The sequence below is a fragment of the Entelurus aequoreus genome, linkage group LG06 (genome assembly GCF_033978785.1).
Source record: "Entelurus aequoreus isolate RoL-2023_Sb linkage group LG06, RoL_Eaeq_v1.1, whole genome shotgun sequence".
NCBI classification, from domain to species: Eukaryota; Metazoa; Chordata; class Actinopteri; order Syngnathiformes; family Syngnathidae; genus Entelurus; species Entelurus aequoreus.
In genome coordinates this window covers 63,786,798-63,808,877 of record NC_084736.1, presented here as the reverse complement: position 1 = coordinate 63,808,877, position 22,080 = coordinate 63,786,798, and the positions used below count along the sequence as shown (strand labels likewise).

Sequence of the window (22,080 nt, the reverse complement as noted above, 5' to 3'; positions counted from 1 at the left end):
TTGATTGATTGATTGAAACTTGTATTAGTAGATTGCACAGTACAGTACATATTCCGTACAATTGACCACTAAATGGTAACACCCGAATAAGTTTTTCAATGTGTTTAAGTCGGTCCACGTTAATCAATTCATGGTAAAGTTACATTGTTTAATGCATCCAGCGGGGCATCACAACAAAATTAGGCATAGTAATGTGTTAATTCCACGACTGTATATATTGGTATCGGTTGATATCAGAATCGGTAATTAAGAGTTGGACAATATCGGAATATCGGATATCGGCAAAAAAGCCATTATCAGACATCTCTAATTTTTATGCATAAATATCGCAATCTTGGAGAGAAAATCTCCCGGGACAATCATTCTCCCGAATTTCTCCCGATTTCCACCCGGACAACAATACTGGGGGCGTGCCTCAAAGGCACTGCCTTTAACGTCCTCGACAATCTGTCGTCACGTCTGCTTTTACTCCACACAAATAGCGTGTCGGCCCAGTCACATGATATATGCGGCTTTTAGACACACATGAGTGAATGCCTGCATACTTGATCAACAGCCATACAGGTCACACTGACGGTGACCGTATAAACAACTTAACATATTTGTAACACTGTTACAAATATGCGCCACACTGTGAACCCACACCCAGGTTGGCAAGTATGTTGATGACTGCAGTGCTGATATCAACCTAACCTAACCCGACCACCCCACCCCAACCCCATCCACATCCCACCCCCCGGATTGTAAATAATGCATATAATTAAATGTATATACTCTGATGATTAACTTGTGTGATGACTGTATTATGTTGATAGCATATATTTGTACCATGAATTGATTAACGTGGACCCCGACTTAAACAAGTTGAAAAACTTATTCGGGTGTTACCATTTAGTGGTCAATTGTAAGGAATATGTACTGTACTGTGCAATCTACTAATAACAGTTTCAATCAATCAATCAATCAATGTAAAAATAATAATAATAATAATACAGTCCTTACTGCCCATCCACAACACCCTGTTATTTGAATTGCATTCACACGTGTACTGATTATACACAAAAGCCAAACATTATTAAAACTCTACTTTACCGTATTTTGACTCAACTGCTGCATCTAAACTCACATTAATGTTGGCTACTGAGTGTAAATGCATAACATTAAAGGATTTGACCACACGCTTGACGGGGGAATGAGCGTCAAATAATTGGACTTTGACGAGGTTTGTTGTTCATTTCCGGTGCAGGGGGCGCGTGAAAACGTTAAGCACAATGATGGCAGCCATTAGTCTCCTTTTTAATACATTTACCTTTTCTTTCCGCGTCGCTTGTTTCTCCATCCTGCCTTCGCCGCTGCGCTCTTCTCATCCCATCACACTCCTCCTCGGTGTTTATTTAAAAACAACGTTCCGTTGAAAGGTCCCGTGGAGAGGAGAAAAAAAGAGTGAAAGAGTCCACGAAGTGAAGAGAGAGTAAGTGTTGCTCAGGAGAAAGTTCTCTCAACCAAAGTGCGCCATGTTGTCAAATCTTTTCCTTTTTTTCTTTTTCTTTTCCTGCTGTTGCCTTCGAGGACGACTTGTGAAGGCTGTGAGGTGGCAGCTTCACTCACGACATAAACACACGCGTGTAAACTGATTTATCCATTAATACTTTTAATACATTTTTAAAACCGTTCCTGTTTTTGTTCATTTCAAACCAACGGCGCCATTGCAGGGTTGAAGGTCAAAGAGGAGGATGACACTGGAGATGATGCTATTGGTATTGATCTCCATTTATCATCTGGGGAAATTATCTTCAAAAGCCAAACAGGACATAAAAGGCTTTACGTTTTAAAATTAAAATGTTTTTTTTACCATTTTGCTCAAATTCCTCAATGAAGTAAGTAAATCGTAAATTTTGTCTCACAAAGACTTGAGTATTTCATACTTGCCAACCTTGAAACCTCCGAATTCGGGAGATTGGGGGGGTTGAGGTGGGCGGGGGCGGGGTTAAGGGGGAGGAGTATAGTATATTTATAGCTAGAATTCACTGAAATTCAAGTATTTAATATATATATATATATATATATATATATATATATATATATATATATATATATATATATATATATATATATATATATATATATATATATATATATATATATATATATAATGTGTATATGTGTGTGTATATATATATATACATACATATGTGTATATAAATAAAATAAATACTTGACTTTCAGTGAATTCTAACTATATATATATATATATATATATATATATATATATATATATATATATATATATATATATATATATATATATATTAAGGGTGTGGGAAAAAATCGATTCAAATTCGAATCGCGATTCTCACGTTGTGCGATTCAGAATCGATTCTCTTTTTTTTTTAATCGATTATTTTTTTATATATTTTTTGTTTTTATTTTTATTTTTTTTAATTAATCAATCCAACAAAACAATACACAGCAATACCATAACAATGCAATCCAATTCCTAAACCAAACCCGACCCAGCAACACTCAGAACTGCAATAAACAGAGCAATTGAGAGGAGACACAAACATGACACAGGACAATACAAAAGTAGTGAAACAAAAATGAATATTATCAACAACAGTATCAATATTAGTTACAATTTCAACATAGCAGTGATTAAAAATCCCTCATTGACATTATCATTAGACATTTATAAAAAATAAAAAAAAAGAACAATAGTGTCACAGTGGCTTACACTTGCATCGCATCTCATAAGCTTGACAACACACTGTGTCCAATATTTTCACAAAGATAAAATAAGTCATATTTTTGGTTCATTTAATAGTTAAAACTAATTTACATTATTGCAATCAGTTGATAAAACATTGTCCTTTACAATTATAAAAGCTTTTTACAAAAATCTACTACTCTGCCTGCATGTCAGCAGACTGGGGTAGATCCTGCTGAAATGCTATGTATTGAATGAATAGAGAATAGTTTTGAATCGGGAAAAAAATCGTTTTTGAATTGAGAATCGTGTTGAATTGAAAAAACATCGATTTTGAATCGAATCGTGACCCCAAGAATCGATATTGAATCGAATCGTGGGACACCCAAATATTCACAGCCGTAATATATATATATATATATATATATATATATATATATATATATATATATATATATATATATATATATATATATATATATATATATATATATATATATATATATATATATATTATATATTATATATAAAAAAGAAATACTTTAATTTCAGCCTTCATTTATCTACACATATACACACACATAACACTCCTCTACTCATTGTTGTATTTGAAAGTGCAATGCTTTGCAGCCAATAGCACAGCCCTTGAAGGAGCATAGGTATGGGCAGCATATGTGAATGAAATGTAATTTCCAGGAAAGGAGTGAGTTTAGGGTTGAATTGTCCATCCTCGTTCTATTCTCTGTCACTATCTTTCTAACCATGCTCAACACCCTCTCTGATGACTTGCAAGCGTACTTCTTCTTCTTACTCGTCGTCGCCATTACTGTCTCTTCTTCGTTCTTCTGCTTTGTCTCCTTCTTGTTGTGTGCGCAGTTGTGCACTCTCCAAAAGCCATAGATGTTATAATTTCCAGCCTTGTTGTCCGGCTGGAAATTGGGAGAAATTCGGGAGAATGGTTGTCCCGGGGGATTTTCGGGAGAGGCACTGAAATTCGTGAGTCTCCCAGAAAATTCGTGAGGGTTGGCAAGTATGGTTTATTTGGAACATGCATGCATACAACATGATACATTACAATTTCCAGTTTCTCTATTCAACGTGTTCGAAAAGGAGTAAGAAGAAGCGAAGCTTATTTAATCCTACCCCTTTTCCTTTACTTAGCCGTTGCTAAAACTTTTGTTCACTTCCTGTTCTCAATTTATTCACAATATACCCCCATAAGTAATAACAATAAAAATGAATAGATAATTAGTGAAGCAAGTTATATTTCATATGGTGAGATAAGTAAGATTATCTTGAAAATTAATGGATGGATGAAACAAATTCAATCAATCAATGTTTATTTATATAGCCCTAAATCACAAGTGTCTCAAAGGGCTGCACAAGCCACAACGACATCCTCGGTTCAGAGTCCACATAAGGGCAAGGAAAAACTCACAACCCAGTGGGATGTCAATATGAATGACTATGAGAAACCTTGCAGAGGAACACAGATGTGGGTGACCCCCCCACGCCCCCCCTCTAGGGGAGACCGGATGCAATGGACGTCGAGTGGGTCTAGCACAGGGGTCGGCAACCTTTACCACTCAAAGAGCCATTTTGGCAAGTTTCACAAATTAAAGAAAGTAATGGGAGCCACAAAAAAAAATTTTAAATTTAAAATGAAAAACACCGCATACAAAGCTTAAACGCTTTGTGCTATGTTAACTAGGGGTCTCCTACACACGCAGCGGCACGCACTTTAATGTGGAAATTTGATGTTAGTGCAGCCCGCGAGTTTTGAATGAATGGCGCTTGATAGCGTCATACTTGCCAACCCTCTCATTTTTCCCGGGAGACTCCCGAATATCAAAGCGTGATGACACTGCATTTGGCGCCCTCTACAGTCTGCCCTAACAGTGTACCTGCTCGACCACACGTAGAATGCAGTTTCAGCTTGCTCACGTAAGTGACAGCAAGGCGTACTAACTCAGCAGCCACACATCTTACACTGACGGTACCAATACCCAGAATCCCATGCAGCCCTAACTCTTCCGCTCAACCAACGCACGGAAAGGGGGGGGCGGGGGGGGTGATGTGTGGGGGGATTTGGTGGTAGCGGGGGTGTATAATGTAGACCGGAAGAGTTAGGGCTGCATAGGATTCTGGGTAATGGTTGTGTTGTGTTTATGTTGTGTTACGGTGGGATGTTCTCCAGAAATGTGTTTTTCATTCTTTTTTGGTGTGGGTTCACAGTGTGGCGCATATTTGTAACGTAACAATGTTAAAGTTGTTTGATACGGCTACCGTCAGTGTAAGCTGTGTGGCTGATGACTAAGTATGCTTTGCTGTCTCCTGTGTGTGCAAGTAATAACAACATGCAACATGTGGCTGGACTGGCACGCTGTATGTAAATGCTATAGAGGACAATTACTGCAGTACAATTAGGGCACGCCCTTTATTTAGTAATTAGAGTGTAAATAGGATTATTTTTTCCCTGGGAGTAATCTATGAGGGACACTGAGATCCATAAATCTCCTGGGAAAATCGGGGGGGTCGGCATGTATGTAGCTGAGCCGCATCAGAGTGGTCAAGGAGCCGCATGCGGCTCCGGAGCCGCGGGTTGCCGACCCCTGGTCTAGCATAATATTGTGAAAGTCCAGTCCATAGTGGATCTAACATAATAGTGAGAGTCCAATCCATTTTCAGAATGTTTATCATGGTTCTTCTTCTTTGTACTTTGTAAACACTTTAAGTTTGAAGAGTTTCTTGAAGTGGATCATATTAGTACATTGTTTGATTTATTTGCTTAATCCATTCCATAATTTAACTCCACATACTGATATACTGAAGGTCTTAAGTGTTGTACGTGCGTACAAATGTTTTAGATTAAAAAAAATTCTAAGATTATATTTCTTCTCTTGTTGAGAAGAATTGTTGTATATTCTTGGGTAGCAGATTATAGTGTGTTTTGTGTATAATTGTAGCTGTTTGCAAATTCACTATGTCGTGGAATTTCAGTATTTTCGATTCAATAAATAAAGGGTTTGTATGTTCTCAATATCCAACATGATGTATTATTCTAATTAAGAGAGCTCACTAAGTGCTTCACATGGTTAAAATACAAATAGTACAATCAAAACAAGCATACATGGTACAGCATGAGGCAACATACATTTTTGCAAAATAATAAATATGATAGTAAAAATTATATATGAAATAATTAAAATGTAATATTACAGGAATTCACACTTTACAAATGTGTTTTAATGGCCTTTTAAAAATGTCAACATATGGGGCAGCTCTCAGCTCATAAAGAACTGTATTCCAACTTTTAGGGCCACCTTCACTTTTTAATCTTGTATGAGGTACAGACAAATCAACTCCAGTCCTAAACAAAACTTATCAAATATGTAATGTTTTTTATTTGACACTTTTTGAGGTCCTTTGATCAGATAATGTCACAGTAAAATAACTCGTTATGCAAATGTACACTATTTGACAACTGTGACATAATTTCATCAAAAGGCGTTCAAAGGTTTAAAAATAAAAAATAACATTTCATGTATTCTAACATAAACTGAATAATAGCACAACTCTCTTAGACTTGTCATTTTATGACATACAATTGAGCAAGACAAAGTCAATAATACAAAATAACAAGCAAAAACTACTTTTGGCTGTCATTTTTTACATACTATTTTCAATACTTTTTATATCTCTGTATTCTTGTTCAGTGGTTCTAAAACTTTTGTCACCAAGTATTACTTCAGAAAACACTTGGCATCTCCAAGTACCACTACGGTAAATGGATTATATTTGTATAGTGCTTTTCTACCTTCAAGGTGCTCCAAGCGCTTTGACACTATTTCCACATTCATACACACATTCACACACACATTCACACACTGATGGCGGGAACTGCCATGCAATCAACAAATGATTCCCAAGCGTGGCGCACGCTGCAGCTCACTACTCCCCTCACCTCCCAGAGGGTGAACATGGGGGTGGGTCAAATGCAGAGGACACATTTCACCACACTCAGTGTGTGTGTGTGTGTGTGTGTGCGTGTGTGTGTGTGTGTGTGTGTGTGTGTGTGTATGTGTGCGTGTGAGGATCATTGGGACTTTAACTTTTAACTTTAACTTTATGCAAGGCGCTAACCATGACACATCAGGAGCAAGGGGGAAGTATCTTGACCAAGAACACAACGAACGTGACTCGGATGGAACCTGGAACAAAGCTGGAACCCTCAAGTTGCTGGCAATTAAACAGTAAAACAGAGTAGCGTGGTAGGCCTAAGTATTCATTAAAAACAAGGAAGATATTTTATTTAACGCATAGAAACATTATTTTTGGCCACTGTAACATTATACACAGTTTGAACAGTAACACTGTGTTTGTATTTCGGAAAATAAAACACTGTACTTAAATGATGAATTACATTACATTACAATATTGAATTAGGTGATAATTTAGTCTACGACTGGATGGAGTAGTTTGAGAATCACTAGTCTATAAGCACGTTTGCACTGTAAAAGGAGCTGCTTCAATCTCATTGTTCATGTGTATTGTGACAATATAGATAATTATATTCCAATTTCTTTTTCTCCCAAATCCCTCCTTTTATCCGGTCACTTATTCTGAGTTTGTAAACAATATCCTACAATCAATAATGCAATGATATGAACAACACAACAACAAATAAGATATTTGTACAAATAAATATAAAAAATAATTGGATAAATATCGATATCATTAAGCTTGTATCAATCCCATACTGATGCTACCCTTGGTATCGATACTGTCGATCTGCCTTGAGTTTGAGTTTGAGTTTGAGTTTATTTCGAACATGCAAGCATACAACATGATACATCACAATTTCCAGTTTCTCTTTTCAACATGTTCGAAAAGGAGTAGGAAGAAGCATAGCTTATTTAATCCTACCCCTTTTCTTTTACATAACAGTTGCTAAACTTTTTTGTTCACTTCCTGTTCTCAATTTATTCACAATGTACTCCATAAGTAATCACAATAAAAATAAATAGATAAATAATAATTGGTGAAGTAAGTTACATTTCATATGATGAGATAAGTAAGATTATTTTGAGAGTGAAAGAATGGATGAATTAAATAAATTCAGAATGTTTATCATTATTCTTCGTCTTTGTACTTTGTAAACACTTTAAGTTTGAAGAGTTTCTTGAAGTGGATCATATTAGTACATTGTTTGATTGCTTTGCTTAATCCATTCCATCATTTAATTCCACATACTGATATACTGAAGGTCTTAAGTGTTGTACGTGCGTACAAATGTTTTAAATTACATTTTTCTCTAAGATTATATTTCTCCTCTTTTTTTTTAGAAGAATTGTTGTATATTCTTGGGTAGCAGGTTATAGTTTGCTTTGTGTATAATTTTAGCTGTTTGCAAATTCACTATGTCGTGGAATTTCAGTATCTTTGATTCAATAAATAAAGGATTTGTATGTTCTCTATTTCCAACATTATGTATTATTCTAACTGATCTTTTTTGTAACACCGTTAATGAATGAAGTGTACTTTTGTAGTTATTTCCCCATATTTCTACACAGTAACTCAGATATGGTAACACTAGTGAGCAGTAGAGAATATGAAGTGATTTTTTGTCTAGAACATGTTTTGCTTTATTTATTATTGACATGTTTCTTGCAACTTTATGTTGTATATTTTTTACGTGAGATTTCCAGTTCAATTTATCATCAATCATTATACCTAGAAATGTGGTTTCATTTACTCTTTCAATTTCTTTTCCGTCTATTTGTATTTGTGTTTGACTTTCTCTTCTACTGTTACCAAATAGCATTATTTTAGTTTTACTGAGATTCAACGATAGTCTGTTTTTGTCAAACCATCTTTTTAGTTTGTTAATTTCTTCTGTTATTATTTGTATTAACTTCTGTGTGTTCTCTCCTGAACAAAACACTGTTGTACCATCCGCAAATAGTACTAACTTTAAATCGTTTGTAACTTTACAAATGTCATTTATATAGAGATTGAATAATTTAGGTCCTAGTATTGATCCCTGAGGTACACCACAGGATATATTTAGCGTTGTAAACGTGTGTTCGCCTAGCTTCACGTATTGTTTCCTGTTCGTTAGATAACTTCTTATCCAGTTTAAGACTAACCCTCTGATGCCATATCGTTCTAGTTTTTTGATTAAATAATTGTGATTAATAGTGTCAAATGCTTTAGTTAGATCCATGAACACTGCTGCTGCACATTTTTTACTATCTATTGCATTGGTAATTTCTTCTGTAATTTCAATTAAAGCCATTGAAGTTGAAACATTAGCTCTGTATCCATATTGGTTTTCTTCGAGTATTCTATTTTTATTTATGAAACTCTCTAATCTGTTATTGAACAGTTTTTCAATGATTTTAGAAAATTGTGGAACTAAAGAAACAGGTCTATAATTTGTAAATTGATGTTTGTCTCCAGTCTTATAAATTGGTGCAACTTTAGCTATTTTCATTTTGTTTGGAAAAGTACCTGTTTGAAATGATAGGTTACTAATATACATTAATGGTCCTGAGATCTCTTCTATAACCTTTTTTATCGTTTCCATATCAATTCCGTTACAATCAGTTGAAGTCTTAGATTTACATTTTTTCACGATTGTAACTATTTCCTCCTGTGTCACATTACTGAGGAACATGGAGTTGGGATTTCGCTCTATGGTATCATAACCTTTATCCACCTGAAGTGTTGGTATGCCCACATCAGTGTTTATTATTTTTTTTAGTTATTGTGCAGAAATATGGGGAAATAACTACAAAAGTACACTTCATTCATTAACCGTGTTACAAAAAAGACCAGTTAGAATTAATACATAATGTTGGATATAGAGAACATTCAAACCCTTTATTAGTTGAATCAATAATACTGAAATTCCATGACATAGTGAATTTGCAAACAGCAAAAATAATACACAAAGCAAACTATAACCTGCTACCCAAGAATATACAACAATTCTTATCAACAAAAGAGGAGAAATATAATCTTAGAGAAAAATGTAATTTAAAACATTTGTACGCACGTACAACACTTAACACCTTCAGTATATCAGTATGTGGAATTAAATTATGGAATGGATTAAGCAAACAAATCACATAATGTACTAATATGATCAAATTCAAGAAACTCTTCATACTTAAAGTGTTTACGAAGTACAAAGAAGAAGAACCATGGTAAACATTCTGAATTTATTTCATCCATTAATTCATTTTCTAGGTAATCTTGTTTATATCACCATATGAAATATAACTTACTTCACTAATTATTAATTATTTATTTTTAATGTTATTACTTATGGAGTATATTGTGAATAAATTGAAAACAGGAAGTGAACCAAAGTTTTAGCAACTGCTTTGTAAAGGAAAAAGGGGTAGGATTAAATAGGCTCTGCTTCTTCCTACTCCTTTTCGAGCATGTTGAATAGAGAAACTGGAAATTGTGATATATCATGTTGTATGCATGCATGTTCCAAATAAACACAAACTCAACTCAACTCAAAAACGCTGGATTACTTTTTTTTTTTAAATCAGATATTAACACATTTGGGGGAGCTGCTCTCCCGCTGCATGTTGTAGTAGTATTGTACCACCTGGGGGCGCTGCGGCATAAACCATTGCAGAAGTTGTTGTTTTTTTGTATCAATTGAACGTACAAACAAGCAAAAAACACTTCGAACACAATATTTTACAAAAAAAAATCGGGATGAGAAGCTTACATATGAACTTTAAAAAATTGCGATACAACCAGATAAGGTTAAATTTAATAACAGACCAATGAGTGAAATAATAATGCATCAAACAGGGATGGTCTGAAATAAATCAAAGCTATAACTTGAGGGCTTTCTTATCCTTTGATATCATTAATGTTTTGTTTAGCAGTTTAACTCTTTAGTCCAATGACAGAAATGTGGGTTTACCTGCATATGCAAAACATGTACTGATTATGACCACAATACTGGGAATTGAAAATTATAATTAATAATATAATTTTTTTTGCACACACAGTGTGATTTATCAAGACTAAAACTGTACTGCAGGAGCTGTTTTGCGTCTTTATCTACTACATCTAGAAAGGAAGTGATTGTGTTGCAGCTCTATCTTACTTATGCTTGTCAACATATTTGGACTGTCAAAAAGAAAAAAATATTAGACATATTGTCTATTCAGCAATATCATTTTATAGTTTTATAGCTGCTGAATGACTTAGAGCTGATTAAAACAAATTAAATTGATGCGTTTTGGTGTCTGCTGGCGTTTTTTTTTGTAATAATGTTTGTCTTTTCATATAAGAAGTATTATTAACACATCTCCTATAGGGCGAAAAAAAACTTCTTGAAATACGTGTTTTCTTGCGTCTGGAACATTCCGACGTATGCTCACAGGTAGTGTCAGCCTCTCACTGGGCGCATTTTCAGCGGGCTAAAAATGGGTTCCATTGTAGATTCCCTGCAGGACTGCTTCTAAAATGGCCATAAAAAGTAGTACTTGTCTCCTGCATGTTTTAGAACATAGCAAAATGCAACAGTTAATGTGCAGTAAATGAGTGTTTTGAAAGCTGCATAGTACACGCAAAAAACAAATTTAAATAAGGCGGTATGCACCAATTATCAATTGTACAGGTACACACAGTTTTTGTAGATCACACGCAACACGCCCACTAAAAGTACACACAATTGTATTGTTTTTTTACACGCTGTTTAGTGCGTGGTATTTGGATCTTAGTAGATCAGGCCCTCTGTATTTATGTACACTGTGTGACGTTGAAAACAAAAACATTGTAGCATGTGTTTGTTAGTTAGCTGGCTATTTTCTGGTTAATTGAGATTGACCAACAGTGTATGATCCTGTATTAGCACCTATATCCAGAGCCTCACCAATGTTTTCTCTTTGTTAAAGGGGAACTTCATTTTTGGGGGGAGATTTGCCTATCATTCACAATCCCAATGTAAGACAAAAACACATATGTTTTTCTTTTTTTATATACATTGTAAATTGTAAATAAACGTTAGCAAAATTAAGCTAAGAGTGGAGTCAATGGGAGCTCCTCTATTCCGCCCACAAAACCCTCATCCAAAAACTGCCAACAATATTTCATTTACATCTCGTGACCTAAATATTATAAAGTATTAGCAATATTGTTAGTATAAGCACTAACGCAGACGATTTATTTTTAGCGGCGCATTGATCACAGAGAGCTAACGAGCCGGTAAATTGCTAAAAGTTATTTGTAGATTATAAATCATGCCTCTCCCTCGTATAGTAGAAGATTGTAGCCATAAACCGAGACGTTGGTCAACTTTGCCATTTAACTTACATCTGGAGATGGCAAGAAAAACACGAAAACACGCTTGTTTGCGGCAACCTTTTTTTTTAACCGTTTGTGATGATTATGTTGAATTATTCATCCAAACGGGATGTTATGAACATCCCACCGGTCAGCATTCTAGTGAGAGCTGACATTGTACAGTAAGGGATTTTATTATGTTTGTAGTTTGTATTTCTTGTTTAGCATTTAGCAATACTGCTGCAAAATGCTTAGTGTTTCACTAAATTTTCATCTGTTTAGCACAAAGCTTTTAAAACTTGTAGATCATCTTTCTTATATTCAGGTTAAAAAAGTCAAGGTTCTGGATCATCATTTGTCTCAAAGTAGTCTTTGTTGTCTCTCATGAAGTCTGTCGTGAGTAGTGGGTTTGTTGTTGTTGAAGCGTTCTGATATGTCTGTGAAATTAATACACCGCCGTATGCTTAAAATGACCAACATACACTGAACAAAAATGTAAATGCAATAGTTTTGTTTTTGCTCCCATTTGTCAGATCTAGGAACATAGGAATGGGTTTTTGTGTATATAGTTAAAATCTTTGAGTTCAACTCATGAAAAATGGGAGCAAAAACAAAAGTGTTGCGTTTATATTTTTGTTCAGTATACGCCAGTATTATGTTATTATGAATGTACCTCTTGCTACATTACATACAGTATATACTTACAGCGTGTAATTAAAACGATGATGGAGGTTTTTAGGATGTTTTTATTGCTTCTATTCTGTCACGTGGCTTATCCCGGAAGTGAAAAACAGTGGTGGTCAACCAAGCCAAGAGGGCTGTTGTGTAGCAAGCAGCACACAAACTGAGTACGCAAGAGGTACGCAAAAAAAATTTGTCAAATGATATGAAGGATTATCTGTCGGTGGAGTTCCCAGACATGTCAAACTTTCTTTTGCTTCAATGTCATTCTACACGACAAAGCAAATTCAAACTTGGAAAAGCACGGAGGTCTACAACTTCTTTGTGTGTCACTGGGTCAAGGAAATCGGTATCAAGACTCTCCCGGATAAATATGCATCGTTTTTGCTCGGGTAAGGTTGTATGTCATGATTCAACTTTGCGTCTTGCGAGGACGCGTGCATGTAAACAAACAGCGACGACTACCATCCGTGACTACATATCCATTTAATAAACTAACAATTATTAAATGATCACCATATTGGATTTTTGTCTTGTTATCATATGTACTTTCACACATTTGTGTACAAAATAAACAAGAGGGGAGACGTAGAAGTACCTTTCTTGACAAAGTATCATTGACTCTGACTTTCAGGTTTCTGATTGTTAAAAATTCAAATACAAACAATATCAATATAATACTTCAATGGGAAATACTAAACGAGTCAAGTATAATAAAAATATATCAAATAAACCTAACACAGTGGTCATTGCAAACTTGTGCTTCGACCTTGCTCCCTTGTACTGGAGTGCGTGCCACTTTTGTCGTCATCTTTTGTAAAGTCTTGCACTCGTCTCCTCTTCTTGATTATCTCTCGAAGAACCCTGAAGAAGCCTTAATCCTTTTTGCGATTTGAACGGGCTCGTACAGCCGAAAACAACGCCAGCATAAGGGCATTTTTCTTCGAATGGCGTCTTGTACCCATTTAGAACAGACGCTGGCTTGACCACCACGCATATTCAATGAGCCGGACGTGAGCTGGATGTGACGTCATGTAAATCCAAACAATTGGCAACTCTCATTGACTCCATTGTTAGCTGACTTTTTCTAATGTTTATTTATGATTAACAATGCTGCTCCCAGGGGGTGGAACAAGGGGATGGGTCAAATGCAGAGGGTAATTTCAGCACACCTAGTGTGTGTGTGTGTGTGTGTGTGTGTGTGTGTGTGTGTGTGTGTGTGTGTGTGTGTGTGTGTGTGTGTGTGTGTGTGTGTGTGTGTGTGTGTGTGTGTGTGTGTGTGTGTGTGTGTGTGTGTGTGTGTGTGTGACTATCACTGGTACTTTAACTTTATGTGTTCTTGTCTCACATAAGGATTGTGAATGATAGGCAAAATTCCCAAATAAAAGCTATTCCCCTTTAAGTGTTGGTGTTTGTTAATTGTAATGGTCCTCGTGTCAAAATAATGCTGCAACAAAGCTCACTAAAACAAAACTAACAGCAGCCAATGACTATTGTAGGAGCATGTATTGTGGTTGTATAGTTTTCTGGGATGTATTACTGTTATTATTATAAATGCTGTCGGCTTTTTGTGGCCCCATGTCGGTCTTCAGTATTACCAGGGTTTGATTGTGCACATAAACAGAGTTGAACGTGTTCCGAGCATGTTTATAGCTCTTAAAAATGACTGATATGCGTCACAAAAGAGAGGTGTTTTTCTTTCAGATAACTTATTCATGCATTAGGGGGTTAATATTAGAAACGCCCGGTTGCATTACAAAGCAATTGAATCTCCATATTGTGTTACATCATTGCATCCCTTTTTAAAGAGTAGCCAGCAATGTTTACATGTAAACTGCTGAAGAAAGCAGAACGAGCCTGTGCATAATGAACCCGCTTGGAAATGTCATATACATTATTAGTGCCTTCTGGCTGTCTTTTAATAGACGTTAGCGCAGTGATCCAGAGGCTGCAGTAGACAGCCGCTGGCCGACTAGATCTTTCAGGTTTGACGCTGCACTTGGGCCTTCCTGCACTCCTTTTGGTAGCGGAGAATGGGAGCTAAAATAGTGTAGACTCTTTTGGTAATGGCAGCCGTGCGTGCAGCTCCTTTAGAGGAGCTTTAGACTATCACGCAGGGCACAGTGTGTAAAACTGTCAGGGGCGCCAACTAAACACTATAGCAGTGGTTCTCAACCTTTTTTCAGTGAAGTACCCCCTGTGAACATTTTTTTAATTCAAGTACCCCCTAATCAGAGCAAAGCATTTTTGGTTGAAAAAAAGAGTTAAAGAAGTAAAATACAGCACTATGTCATCAGTTTCTGATTTATTAAATTGTATAACAGTGCAAAATATTGCTCATTTGTTGTGGTCTTTCTTGAACTATTTGGAAAAAAAGATATAAAAATAACTATAAACTTGTTGAAAAATAAACAAGTGATTCAATTATAAATAAAGATTTCTACACATAGAAGTAATCATCAACTTAAAGTGCCCTCTTTGGGGATTGTAATAGAGATCCATCTGGATTCATGAACTTAATTCTAAAAATTTCTTCACAAAAAAAGAAATCTTTAACATCAATATTTATGGAACATGTCCACAAAAAATCTAGCTGTCAACACTGAATATTGCATTGTTGCATTTCTTTTCACAGTTCTTTTTGACAGACAATTAAAACAAATCTGACGTACACCTTGGCATACCTTCAAGTACCCCCAGGGGTACGAGTACCCCCATTTGAGAACCACTGCACTATAGTATAAATCCAAATATTTCTGTTTTGCAGCTCACATTATTAAATGATTAAAGGTAAACTAAACATGTCTGGAAAAAATATATTTTTTCAATTTTTAGTCTAAAACCACATTAAAACTTAACAAAACACAGGAAACTATCAATGGTTTGTTTTTGTTTTGGAGGGGAAAAAAAACATAATTCTTCTTCATGGAGGCCCCTGGGGGCGTGGCCTGATAGCAGAATGCCAAATGCTGATTGGTAAACAAGTGGGCCTCCTTTGCCAAGCCCACAGCACAGGCAGGTATAAATGATGTGCCTGTCAGAGGAAAAATAACATTATTTTGGAGCTGCATCCTGCCACTTGTGGTAAGATCCAGATTGAATTATTGGAATGATTATTGAATTGATGTCATGCAAAAAGTGCATCTTCTGACGTGTCCACAGTGATATGAAGACCCACCAGCCTCTTCATGTGGCCACTCCGGTGAGGGAGAGCCTGGCATTGACTAAAGTGGCAGGAACTTCTGTCTACCTCAAGCTGGATTCATCGCAGCCTACAGGCTCCTTTAAGATACGAGGCATTGGGCACTTATGCAAAACTGTGAGTCACGCCGTGTTGTGTAAGCAGCCTGAAAGTCCACTATTGTTATTATTGACTTTGATATGTTGCTGTGTATTTCTAGTGGGCAGAGCGAGGGTGCGAGAGGTTCGTCTGCTGTTCAGGTGAGCACAACTCCAAAATAAGAGCCCACTGCTGCTGTGTTGAAACTAAAGAAAAACAATATGTTTTTATCTTAGGAGGGAACGCCGGAATGGCTGCAGCCTATTCGGCACGCCAGCTGGGCGTACCTGCGACCATCGTGGTCCCCAGTGTCACCCCCAACCCAACAGTGGACCGTCTGAGGGACGAGGGCGCCACCGTGGTCATTCATGGCAAGGTCAGCTGATCAGGAATGATTGAAGTATACCGTATTTTTCGGAGTATAAGTCGCTCCGGAGTATAAGTCTCACCGGCCGAAAATGCATAATGAAGAAGGAAAAAAAACATAAAAAAGTCGCACTGGAGTATAAGTCGCATTTTTTGGGGAAATTTATTTGATAAAACCCAACACCAAGAATAGACATTTGAAAGGCAATTTAAAATAAATAAAGAATAGTGAAAAACAGGCTGAATAAGTGTACGTTATATGAGGCATAAATAACCAACTGAGAACGTGCCTGGTATGTTAACGTAACATATTATTTAAATAACTATAACATATAGAACATGCTATACGTTTACCAAACAATCTGTCACTCCTAATCGCTAAATCCCATGAAATCTTATACGTCTAGTCTCTTACATGAATGAGCTAAATAATATTTGATATTTTACGGTAATGTGTTAATAATTTCACACATAAGTCGCTCCTGAGTATAAGTCGCACCCCTGGCCAAACTATGAAAAAAACTGCGACTTATAATCCGAAAAATACGGTAGTAGTGAGTCGCGATTCAAAACCGGATTTTTTAAATGAACTTTTTTTTTTTTTAAGAATCCTTTTTTAAGAACACGTTTTTTAGGCCATCTCGTGTACACGTCATTTGTCAGCAGCCAAGAGGAGTGCTGTCGTGCTGTCAATTTTAATTTTTTAAATCAGATTAATCACATTTTCGAATTTGGATTACTCCTGATTAGAGATGTCCGATAATTTCGGACTGCCGATATTATCGGCCGATAAATGCTTTGAAATGTAATATCTGAAATTATCGGTATCGGTTTCAATAAGTAAAATGTATGACTTTTTAAAACGCCGCTGTACGGAGTGGTACACGGACGTAGGGAGAAGTACAGAGCAGTTGCGTCTCCCAGTCATGCTTGCCAACCCTCCCGATTTTCCCGGGACACTCCCGAATTTCAGTGCCCCTCCCAAAAATCTCCCGGGGCAACCATTCTCCCAAATTTCTCCCGATTTCCACCCAGACAACAATATTGGAGGCGTGCTTTAAAGGCACTGCCTTTGCGTACCGGCCCAATCACATAATATCTACGGCTTTTCACACACAGAAGTGAATGCAAGCATACTTGGTCAACAGCCATACAGGTCACACTGAGGGTGCCCGTATAAACAACTTTAACACTGTTACAAATATGCGCCACACTGTCAACCCACACCAAACAAGAATGACAAACACATTTCGGAAGAACATCCGCACCGTAACACAACATAAACACAACAGAACAAATACCCAGAACCCCTTGCAGCACTAACTCTTCCGGGACACTACAATATACACCCCCCCCCCCTCAACCTTTTCATGCTCTCTCAGGGAGAGTATGTCCCAAATTCAAAGCTGCTCTTTTGAGGCATGTTAAAAAAAAATAATGCACTTTGTGAAGTGAAGTGAAGTGAAGTGAATTATATTTATATAGCGCTTTTCTCTAGTGACTCAAAGCGCTTTTACATAGTGAAACCCAATATCTAAGTTACATTTAAACCAGTGTGGGTGGCACTGGGAGCAGGTGGGTAAAGTGTCTTGCCCAAGGACACAACGGCAGTGACTAGGATGGCGGAAGCGGGGATCGAACCTGCAACCCTCAAGTTGCTGGCACAGCCGCTCTACCAACCGAGCTATAATTTGTGACTTCAATAATAAATATGGCAGTGCCATGTTGGCATTTTTTTTCCATAACTTGAGTTGATTTATTTTGGAAAACCTTGTTACATTGTTTAATGCATCCAGCGGGGCATCACAACAAAATTAGGCATAATAATGTGTTAATTCCACGACTGTATATATCGGTATCGGTTGATATCGGAATGGGTAATTAAGAGTTGGACAATATCAAAATATCGGATATCGGCAAAAAAGCCATTATCGGACATCTCTACTCATGATTAATCACAGGTGATTACTCTCTTTCATAATTTTAATTAACTTAAAAAAAAAATAGTCCAACATTTTGACACACATCCGATTTTTGGGGCGGCGTGGCTCGGTTGGTACAGCGGCTGTGCCAGCAACTTGAGGGTTGCAGGTTCGATCCCCGCTTCCGCCATCCCAGTCACTGCTGTTGTGTCCTTGGGCAAGACACTTTACCCACCTGCTCCCAGTGCCACCCACACTGGTTTAAATGTAACTTGGATGATGGGTTTCACTATATAAAAGCGCTTTGAGTCGCTAGAGAAAAGCGCTATATAAATATACTTCAGTACTTCACATTTTTTTGTCAGAACGTCATTAGGAACGTTTTTTTGGTGTGTTACTTGAATGCACCACATTTATTTGTTCAAAGCAGTTTTAGCCGCACCGCCTTTCAGGTAACCATCTGTGGTTAAGGTAAAGCAGCGTGTGCGGTCAAAATAAATTGTGTGATTAATCTGGGTATAAAAATTATTAATGCCAGGATTTTTTTTTGCGATTAATCGCATAGTTTTTATTTACACCAAATAATACATACCGAAAATCGTGTTGAATCAATTCTAAATCGAATCGTGAAATGTTGTAAGATTCACATCCCTAGAGAGAAGTAGGTAAATAATTGCACTTTTTCAGGCTCTTAATGAAAGCATCGAGTACGGACAGCAGCTGGTGGCTAACAACCCTGGCTGGGTATTCATATCGCCTTTTGACGACCCTCTCATCTGGTGAGTCTTTGCCTCCTCTTGTGCATCTGGCTTCCTCGTTATTACTCGTCACTGAATGTGAAGGTGTGTGTGTGTGTGTGTGTGTGTGTGTGTGTGTGTGTGTGTGTGTGTGTGTGTGTGTGTGTGTGTGTGTGTGTGTGTGTGTGTGTGTGTGTGTGTGTGTGTGTGTGTGTGTGTGTGTGTGTGTTTGCAGGGAAGGCCACACGTCTCTGGTGAAGGAGCTGGAACAAGACATGAGCGAGAAGCCGGGGGCCGTGGTGCTGTCGGTGGGAGGCGGAGGACTGCTGAACGGGGTTGTGGAGGGGCTGCGGCGTGCCGGGTGGGCTGACGTGCCCATCGTCGCCATGGAAACCATCGGAGCTCACAGCCTCAATGCAGCCATGAAGGCCGGGGAGCTTGTCACTTTACCAGCTATCACCAGGTATTTGGACCAAATCATCTCCATTGAGTTTTTGGTTCCAACTTTGTTTGTCACCCTTCAGTATTGCCACCACTCTGGGCCTGACCAGGGTCTCTGCTCAGACTCTTAAACTGACTAAGGAGCACAACGTCTTCTCAGAAGTCATCACAGACCAGGAGGCCGTGAAGGCAGTGGAGCGCTTCTTAGGCGAGTACAACCGAAATATACTAAAAAAAAAACTTAGGCTGTAAAGAATGACCAGTCAATGATTGCAATAATACCTTACCTTAATCACTTGAAAATACACCCTGATAGGATTTAATGATAAAAAACGTTGGAGCAAATAAATGACGTGCATTCAAGTAAAATACCTGTATTTAAAAATGTTCCTATATGACATCCAGAGAATAAAATTGCATTTGCGTCCAAATATTTGGGTCTTTTTCAAGTTCATTTAAATTATAAAAGCAAGTACCGTATTTTTCGGAGTATAAGTCGCACCGGCCGAAAATGCATAATAAAGAAGGAAAAAAACATATATAAGTCGCATTTTTTGGGGAAATTTATTTGATAAAACCCAACACCAAGAATAGACATTTGAAAGGCAATTTAAAATAAATAAAGAATAGTGAACAACAGGCTGAATAAGTGTACGTTATATGAGGCATAAATAACCAACTGAGAATGTGCCTGGTATGTTAACGTAACATATTATGGTAAGAGTCATTCAAATAACTATAACATATAGAATATGCTATACGTTTACCAAACACTCGGTCACTCATAATCGCTAAATCCCATGAAATCTTATACGTCTAGTCTCTTACGTGAATGAGCTAAATAATATTATTTGATATTTTACGGTAATGTGTTAATAATTTCACACATAAGTCGCTCCTGAGTATAAATTGCACCCCCGGCCAAATTCTGAAAAAAACTGCGATTTATAGTCCGAAAAATACGGTAATAACCTGTGATTAATCATGATTATTCCAAATTCCAAATTGTGATTAATCCGATAATATAAAAAATAATCATTTGACAGCACTAAAAGACAAAGGTATTTTTTAAGTTAACTTAAATTTTACCAGCGAGTAATAATCCATAATTAAACATAAATAATCCAATTTCATAATGGTGATTAATCTAATTTAAAAAAGATATTTGACAGCACTAAAAACAAGCGCCTTTTTTAAGATAATTTAAATTATACAATTGAGTAATAACCTGTGCATAATCATGATTAATTCAAATAAAAAGTGGGATTAATCTGATTTTAAAAATGACTCATTTGAGAGCACAATAGGGTCTTTTTAAGTTTATTTATATTATACAAACGAGTATGGTAATAACCTGTGATTAAGCATCATGAATCTAAATTCAAAAGTGTGATTAATCTGATTTAAAAAATGTATCATTTGACAGCACTAAAAAACAATTTCAATAATACAAGCAAAACCTGTGATTAATCATGATTAATCCAAATTCAAAAGTGTGATTATTGTGATTTTTAAAAATATAAAATTTGAGAAAAAAACAAGGGTCTTTTTTAAAGATACATTGTATTATTCAAGTAATAACTTGTGCTTTATTATGATTCATCCAAATGCAAAAGTGTGATTAATCTAATTTTGAAAATAATCCTTTCACGGCACTATAAAAACAAGGGCTGTTTCAAATTCAAGAGAATTACTCAAGCGTGTAATAACCTGGGATTAATCATGATCAATCCAAATTGAAAAGTGAGATTAATTTGTGAAAAAAAAAATGGAAGTGAGAGTGACCTGTCTGGGTGTGTCCTCCATGCACAGACGATGAGAAGGTCCTGGTGGAGCCCGCCTGCGGCGCTGCCCTCGCCGCCATTTACAGTGACATCATCAAAAGGCTGCAGGACGAGGGCAAGCTGGAGTGGCATCTGGGTCCAGTGGTGGTGGTGGTGTGTGGCGGCAACAACATCAGCATGGAGCAGCTCCACAGGCTGAAGAAACAGCTTGGCGTCATCTAGCAGGAGCTTTTTGCTCAAATCTCCTTCATCATCCGCTCCCAAAAGATGTTCCTTTGTGCTCTATCATTCCAGAAAGTGGCAGACTTACTGAGCACACAGGTTGAAGGACTGAAATTGAGGATGTGGATCTGTAAAAATGTACTTTTCTTTGTTGTCTTGATTGTGAGCTGAAATAGAAAAACAAAAATAGAAATTTTGCTTGTGTGAATTGACTTCCTGTTTTTGTACTGTATTATAAAAATAATAAACTGTATTTATGAATATGGCAACTTCTTTTTTTTATCCGATTAACATTTACAGACTTTACCAAAAGGACATTGCTTCCTTTATATTCATTTAAATTTGGACCACACAGAGAAAATTGGCGGCGTTTAAAAAAACAACATTTGTAGATTAGGCATATATATAATGTGTGTGAGCTTTTACAGTATATAATAAGGTTGTTTTGTGTAACTTATCTTTCCTCCTCCGTACTGTAGATGGCGCAGTAACGCTGACTTGGCCACACATTATTATGCATATTATCCATCCATCCATCCATCCATTTTCTACCGCTTATTCCCTTCGGGGTCGCGGGGGGCGCTGGAGCCTATCTCAGCTACAATCGGGCGGGAGGCCA

The 22,080-nt window shown here is 36.9% G+C and overlaps 2 protein-coding genes across 4 annotated transcripts in view; one reads left to right on the top strand and one right to left on the bottom strand.

Annotated features, from left to right (window-relative positions):
* LOC133652447 (tetratricopeptide repeat protein 28-like) overlaps nt 1-1,940 on the bottom strand; it is a 605,917-nt gene extending 603,977 nt beyond the window's left edge. For both annotated transcript variants that reach the window (XM_062051209.1, XM_062051210.1), the window contains exon 1: nt 1,310-1,940. In XM_062051209.1, the coding sequence (XP_061907193.1) occupies nt 1,310-1,339 (30 nt within the window). In that variant the 5' untranslated portion in view covers nt 1,340-1,940. The remainder of the gene's footprint in view (nt 1-1,309) is intronic.
* Nucleotides 1,264-21,702, top strand: LOC133652448 (L-serine dehydratase/L-threonine deaminase-like). 2 transcript variants are annotated; one of them, XM_062051214.1, is made up of 8 exons: nt 1,264-1,471; nt 15,872-16,028; nt 16,111-16,150; nt 16,226-16,365; nt 18,965-19,056; nt 19,250-19,477; nt 19,539-19,663; nt 21,268-21,702. In XM_062051214.1, the coding sequence occupies exons 2-8, from the start codon at nt 15,876-15,878 to the stop codon at nt 21,459-21,461; spliced, it is 972 nt and encodes a 323-aa protein (XP_061907198.1). In that variant the 5' UTR covers nt 1,264-1,471; nt 15,872-15,875; the 3' UTR covers nt 21,462-21,702. The 2 variants fall into 2 exon arrangements, with proteins under 2 accessions (XP_061907198.1, XP_061907199.1); XM_062051215.1 differs by lacking the exon at nt 1,264-1,471 and adding an exon at nt 15,351-15,793.
* The last annotated feature ends 378 nt before the right edge of the window (nt 21,703-22,080 follow it).

Coding starts and splice junctions, on each gene's coding strand:
- LOC133652448 (XM_062051214.1), top strand. CDS start 15,876: ATGAAGACCCACCAGCCTCTTCATGTGGCCACTCCGGTGAGGGAGAGC. Junction 19,478..19,538: donor ACTTTACCAGCTATCACCAG/GTATTTGGACCA, acceptor GTCACCCTTCAG/TATTGCCACCACTCTGGGCC. Junction 19,664..21,267: donor GGCAGTGGAGCGCTTCTTAG/GCGAGTACAACC, acceptor CTCCATGCACAG/ACGATGAGAAGGTCCTGGTG.